The 7,335-nt window shown below is 30.8% G+C and overlaps 1 protein-coding gene across 1 annotated transcript in view; it reads right to left on the bottom strand.

Annotated features, from left to right (window-relative positions):
* Positions 1–6,012: 6,012 nt before the first annotated feature.
* The window catches only part of LOC102584956 (potassium transporter 5-like), a 5,445-nt gene continuing 4,122 nt past the window's right edge, over positions 6,013–7,335 (bottom strand). The window contains exon 9 of the mRNA XM_006351970.2: positions 6,013–7,335. This exon is cut by the window's right edge and continues 5 nt beyond it. Coding sequence (XP_006352032.1) covers positions 6,041–7,335 — 1,295 coding nt within the window. The 3' untranslated portion in view covers positions 6,013–6,040.

The raw sequence follows: 7,335 nt of genomic DNA, 5'->3' as shown, positions 1-7,335 counted from the left end.
AACACTAAGAATGACAATAATATTGAATATTTGTTCTTTAGTTTTACATTGGTTTAGACAATTAAAATACATAATCTAATTTTAATTTTCTTTAATATTTAGTCATGTAACTAATACTTATTAAACTTAATTTTAGCATGATTTAGTACTTTTAAATTATGATCATTTTCATTCTGACTTGTTAATTTGCAATATTTGTTTTACGCGATTTCATTATTATTATTTTTGTTGGATATTTTAGTGTCATTAATCATATCATATTGTGTTATATTTTTAAGAAACATCTTAGATAGTTGTATTTTGGTAGGACTAAAGAAATATTTGAAGTACAAGTAAATTATATGTTGTGTATGAATACTTTACCGGAAAAACCCGAAACAACCCGAAAAACCGAAAACCCCGAAAAAACCCGAAAAAACCCGAGGTTGAAAAACCCGAGTTTTATTGGTTTGGTTTGGTTCATAAATTTAAAAATCCGACACAAATGGTTTGGTTTGATATTTGAAAAACCCGAACCAACCCGGCCGTGTACACCCCTAATTAATGTGTAAGTGTATTACTTGAACTATCACCAAATGCTTTTCGAAATACACATCAATTATCACTTGTTCATTTTTCCTACGTAAATATCACCAAATATTTATCGAACCACAAATACACTATCAATTATTCATTTTTTCTATATATAAATAAAATAACACCATTGTTCAAGCACAAAACAGTAAAATAAGTAGCAAAATTTTTCAATATGATTCTAGTTTCGTTTTGGCCTTTTGTTCCACCTTTTCTTTTATCTTATATCTAGGATTCCTTTTAGTGGGGAACCAAGAAATATCTTTCTCTAAAGTCTAAACCAGCTAAGAAAAATGGTGTGGCAAAGTCATCAATCACAGTCAAAAAGGTAAATTTCATTGAGTGACCACAAAATGACCTTTTTTTTTAATCTTATTTAATTTAACTTTCATGTAACTCAAAAGCTAGTTCACGATCAGGAGTGGAGGGAGGGTATTAGTTATGAAAACGGACACAAGACAATAATTTTTATTAATTCTTCTATAATTTTTTTTATTAAAAATATATAAATATATAATCATAAACTTAATAACTATGCTCTATAATCACTATAAATTTAAACTTTAAATTTTGATTTCACCTCCTCATCGGATTTGACAGTACAACATGCTAGTGTGAAAGAGGGTAGTAATCTTAAGACTTTTATGCTTCAAATAAATTCAGTCTGATGATATTCGGTGGCAGTACATTTTGCTGTTGCTTTTCTGATTTTTTTTTGGATTGTCTCAACTTTATAGTATTTATCGTAAAAATTTGTCGAATATTTATAAATTTTAATTTAAAATTTAGATAATTTAAGGAGATCAAAATTTAAAATACATGAATTTTAAATTCTAATTTCTTACGCTTGTTATTCTATTTAAGTATATATTTTTAATTCAAAGCTAAAAAGGATGCAATAACGAGACAACTCATCTCCAATTTTTACTTTTTTTTCAAAAGAATCCTCATGTTTCACTACAAAAAGATTTCTTTTAAAAAAATAAAAAATAAAAAAATCCCCATGTTTGGAGTGTTATGTATCAAAATATGAGAGCTTAGCCTTATCTTCGAATATAATAAAGCATATAAATTTATCCTTCAAAAAAAAGAACAGAAGAAATTATTATAGACGGTAGGACTGTGTATTTGTTGGTTCGATTCGATTTTGAAATTTATCGATTTGATTTATTGGTTATTGATTTGTAGAGATGCTAAATTGTTATAGAACTATTAAGATATATTGACTTATCGGTTATTGGTTTATTGGTTATTGATCGTTATCGGTTTAACAGTTAAGATATGATACAAAAAAATCATTGAAAATTACTTAGAAATAAGGTGACAAACCAGATGCACCATGCACAATTTACAAATCACATCTTGCTCAAAAGCAAACCTTTTACATTGTAGAATAATCAAGAGTTTGAGACAATCAGAAATAAAAATAGGAAACCAAACTCTAAGTCAAAGACTTTTATACAAAATGGTATAAATATAATTATTTAATGAGCAATTTTTACATATAGCAAACATAAAAATCATAATTGTATGTTATAACTATAGTTTGCATAATTGCACTCCATAACAAATTTTATGTTTGCTATGGAGCTTTTGATTTGTATAATTCGCTAGATACATCCAATTTTATACAAATAGTTCAGTTTTGTATAAATTCATTTATACATTGTAATTTGTATAATAAGATCTGTATTTGTATAATTATAAGTGTATATGACGAAAGTATATGTATTTGTATTTGTATATACACTTTTCTCTCGCTTTATACAAACACAAACACATTTTATACATTTGTATACCGAATGGGTAATTGTATACCGAAAATGGCTAAATGTATATTGAACCAGATGACAAAAAAATGGGATGTTTGCTGCGAATTACAAATAAAATAAACTATGGCTATAACATTTAATTTGAATTAATAGTTTGCTATTTCATACAATTTTCCCTTATTTAATTACTATCCGGTTATCGGTTAATCCGTTAAGAAAAATTCAAGGCGTTAAAAATCGATAACCCAGTAACAAAAATAATCAAAAATCGTTATCAAAACCGCTAAACCAATAACCTATTACTGATAAACTAATAATTTTTTTCGACTCAGATTATCGATTTCGATTCGACTTTGAACCGCCCTAGTAGATGGCCCAACCCCAATTTTTATTCATTTTACATTTTAAAGAGTACACCTTAATTTCGTTAATAATATATGATTTAATTGTGAATTTTGAGCAATTGTAGTATTAGATATGCGTTCAGAACGAACATGATAGGTTTCTCTTAAATCTGGTATTTGCATAGCTTTTTCTTAGATTTGGTATGTGGATTTGAAAGAGTTTGACAAATTTTTCGTTAGAGCAAATTCATTTTAAATTAGAAAATCTAATTTAAAGTAGAAAAAAAATTAGATTTTGAATCTATCGCTAGGACGGACAACACACCAGTGACCCTATATGCGTCAATCGACAACGACTCAAACCAAGCAAACAATTTATTACTATAAGAGAACAGAAGATCATAGAACAAAAAAAATAATATTCAAATCAAGTTCAAAATCCATAAACTCGGATTTTGATATTATTATTTTTAAAAATAGAAAGAATAATAATTCACTTGCCATAGTTATTTCCAAACAAATTATTGAACCAGTGGAAGTGTCCTTTTGTTATTTACTTTCAAGTACCTACAAGTTAAGTAAAACTACTAACCACCACTGCCCAAATTTCTGGTTTGGTCAATAATTTAATATACAATTAAGCAAAAACATATGTCATGATTGAGATATTAAAAAAAATTGTGATCTTTTAGTTTAGTTTATTTAATTTTAAGATATTTACCATCAGTTTAGTTTATCTAATTTTTAGATATTACCTTGTATATGTGTTTATGGAAGAATATAATAACAAATAATCGAGATGAACGTAGCTACTTGATCTAGACACGCATGTCATAAAATTTTTTATAACTCACTCTTTTTTCTGATCAAGTCTATTCTATTGCACGTGAGTTATAATGTGCATCCTGCTTTTGAGTATTCCTTTCGTTTTAATTTATTTGTCCTAATTACTATTTGGATAGTACAAGATTTTTTTGAATATTTTCTAAACGTTTTCAATTGATAAGTATTGTTACACAAAGTAATATGTAAATTTTATTTTATTTTAAAATGAAAATTCTACATTTAAAGTCATACCAAATTTTTTTATTTTGATCCTCATACTCCAAATCAAGCCGAACAAATCGAAAATATAATAAGTACTCCAGAAAAATCTTAGACCATCAGTTTATAGATGTGGGCTTAAATTTTAGAGGCTTTTTATTAAATCCAAAAATATGAGGTGACCTTTCATGTTTTTAAGAAACATGGACCTAACTATTCTAAATTATAGCCATATATACAGACAAAGATACTTGAACAATCAAGTAGAAGGAATTAACAGGCTAATTTTACTCCAGTTGTATCCTAGCTATGGTTCCAGCCAGCTGCTAGTTGATAGGAGGTTACTTTACTTCTAGAAGTGGTTGCTGCATCACAATCTAGGTAACATGGAGCCTTGGAGTGAAGCGGAGTCGGAATTTAAAATTGACATAAATACGCTCTTTAATTTGACTTTTGTTAGCATTTATGCTCTCCAATTTTGGATATGCGTAAATAGACACTTAAATTTGTATAAAAATTAAATAAGTAAACACATGTGTCCTACTTAACATAAACATGTAAGACTCCATATAGTTAAATAAACAAGTTAAATAACAGTTCATTTAGTGGAAGCAGAATAAACAAGTTAAATAACGAATGTGTCTCTTTGTTTAATTTTACATAAGTTTAAGTATCTACTTGTACACACCCAAAGTTAAAAAGACATAGATGTCAATTTCGGTCAAGTTAAAAGGTACATTTATATATTATGTTTTTAAAATTTATGGACTTTGAATCTACATCGAACTCGTAGATTTGTTTTTTAAAAAAAAATAAAAATTACTAAGGGTAGGAGAAGGAGAAATAGAGGAAGCGGGATGGAGATGCTATGGGGTTTGAGTGAAGATGAGATATGCTGAAGAGTAAAAAAAACATCGCATGGAATGTCGTTATTTAACTCGTTTATTCTGCTTCCACTAAATAAAGCGTTATTTAACTTGTTTAATCTGCAAAAAAAAATTTTTTTGCATATCTGTCGACTCAAATTATGTCACATAAATCGAAACAGATTAAGAAACTTTCCACTTCAACAGCTACTTGGTCATTAAGGTTTCATTTTCAGTGAAAAGCACCCCACATAGATCCCACTTCCTCTAACATGTTTTCTAGATCTTCAACCTCTGAGCTACACACACTTGGAATATTTCATAATTCCCCTATATATATATATATATATATATATATAAATACCAATCATCTCCTAAACTTGTAACCCCAAATATTCTCCTAGTAATTTCATCAAACACCTTGACTACAATTCAAAATCTTTAATTTTTTCTACTAATTTAAAGATTTTCACTTGTCATGATGGACAAAATAATATCAAGATTTATGTTCTTTTGCTCTGTTTTCATTTCACTCTTGATTTTCCAAGCAATGGCGGAGAAATCTCAGATTTCTCCGCCATTCCCACGAAAGCTTACGATTAGAAGAGTGGCAGAGAGTAGCATTGCAAATCCACCATTATCGAAAGGTAGAATTGCGGAGTTGTTTGAAGAAGGAGAAAATGAAATTGTTGAAGGACCCTCCGGGGTCGAGGCTTCGGCCCCGGAGGGTACTAATATTCTGAAAAAGAGGCATCATCATTCTGCTGATAAGTCTGTTGCTGGAGGAGAGGTCATTATTGGTGGACTTGTTACTGCTATTTTTGCTGCTGTTTATTGTTATATTCGAATAACTAGAAAGAAAGAAAATATGTAAATATCATAGGTTAAGAATTAAAAAAAATAGTATTGTACTAGTTAAAATGCAAATTGAGAAGATTTTAATGCAAAAAAAAATATGATTTTGTTATGTTCGTCGTTAGAAAGAGTAAGTAATTCGATCAGAATAGTGGAATGAAAGGTAGTAGAAGAATTAAAATACTCCTTTCTTTTCGAATTGCCCTAAGAAGATAGATGTTTGGAAAGGTTCTCGTGATTCTCAATTATTTCAAATATTCGGAACTTGTAAACTCAAAATCCTAGTTTTTATTTCGAGCATAACAGAAGATGATCTAGAATTGGATCAATCACATTTATTAGAAGTCGACAATAGAGTGGTTCTACCAGCAAAGAGCCATATACGTTTTATTGTAACATCTGCTGATGTACCTCATAGTTGGGCTGTACCTTCTTTAGGTGTCTGGTAAACGTGCCATAACTTGTAATGTTGATCAATATATGTAAGTGAATTGAATTTCAGAGAATAGTAGTTGTTCATTCAGTAAATAAAAAGGTCATACAGAAGTAGTAGAAAAAACTTATAGCGGTGAATTTTCAGTCAGAATTATAATTCATAAGTCATGCCAACCCTTAGTAGCCTAGTCTTGGGAATAGCCATCATTTTGTCACCTTGTCTGAAGTTCTTGCGCAAGAAAGTGTAGGCATAGTTGACAGCAAATTTCTTCAAGAACGACGAATCTTGTTTCGTCACAACTTCTGCTTCTCCCAACAGATAGAACACCCCTTGCTCTTTAGCCTTTTCCACAAATTGCATCTCTTCTTCTGTGTCCACCAAACTTGGTGGCACAATTTGTATTCGAGTTGATGAATGGTTAGACTGACCTGATGGAGTGTTAATTGATCGAATCGAACCAGTTGGTGATGATACTCTTGATTCTACTTGTTGTTGCAGCTCTTCCTCTACGTGGACCACAGTTGACGATGATTCTACTTGTTGTTGGCCTGATACAGGTGTTTCAGTTTCAATTTCCTTATCTGCAACTTGATCATTATGTGCTGCAAGAATATAATTTTCCTGTTGTATGAACTCTTTCAAGTATTGGATCAACTGGTTTTCAAACTCCTCTGGTTTCCTAATTTGATCATTGTAGCCCAACCTAACGACACATCGGAACACCTTGTATTCCCTAGGCTCAACATGTCTGAACAAGAAACGTTCCTCGAGTGCTACTTTACTTATAGGAATGGATTTAATTGAGACGAGAACGATGATAGAGTGGAGAGATGGAATATTGGAGACAAAGTGAGGAAATATTGGTGGAATCCCCTGTACTAATTCAGAGTATAGTAGTCCAATTCCTGGTATTCTTTTGATGTCTGGATTACTGGCCAAGTCCCTTATGTAGTCACTCGAGACCTTGTTATTGAGCTCGAAATGATATCTTTGTTTCTGAACATAGTGCCAAATCCCCATGATGATCACAAACACAATCGCGAAAGTCAAGGGTAGATAACCACCATCCACGAATTTTGTGAGCTGAGCTGATAGATATGTTGATTCTATGGTTAAATAGACAGAGTAGAACAGGGCGATACGCCATATGCTGATTTTCCATATAACAAGCATTACTAATGTTACCATATGTGTCGTTATGATTTCAGCACTAACGACAGCAATACCATAAGCATGTCCCAATTTTTCGGTTGTTTTGAAGCTGAGAGTAACTAAAACACAAGCAATCATGAGGAAGTAATTGAGTTCCGGGATGTATACTTGACCCTCATGTTTTTCAGATGTGTGAACTACTTTCACCCTTGGGAAACAACCTTGACTATGTGCCTGAGCTACAATCGAAAAAGCTCCAGATATCATCGCTTGACTCGCAATAATGGCAGCTA

This window comes from Solanum tuberosum, unplaced genomic scaffold (assembly GCF_000226075.1).
Source record: "Solanum tuberosum cultivar DM 1-3 516 R44 unplaced genomic scaffold, SolTub_3.0 scf00140, whole genome shotgun sequence".
NCBI classification, from domain to species: Eukaryota; Viridiplantae; Streptophyta; class Magnoliopsida; order Solanales; family Solanaceae; genus Solanum; species Solanum tuberosum.
Note: the sequence above shows the minus strand (reverse complement) of the source record. Positions and strands in the feature narration are given on the sequence as shown.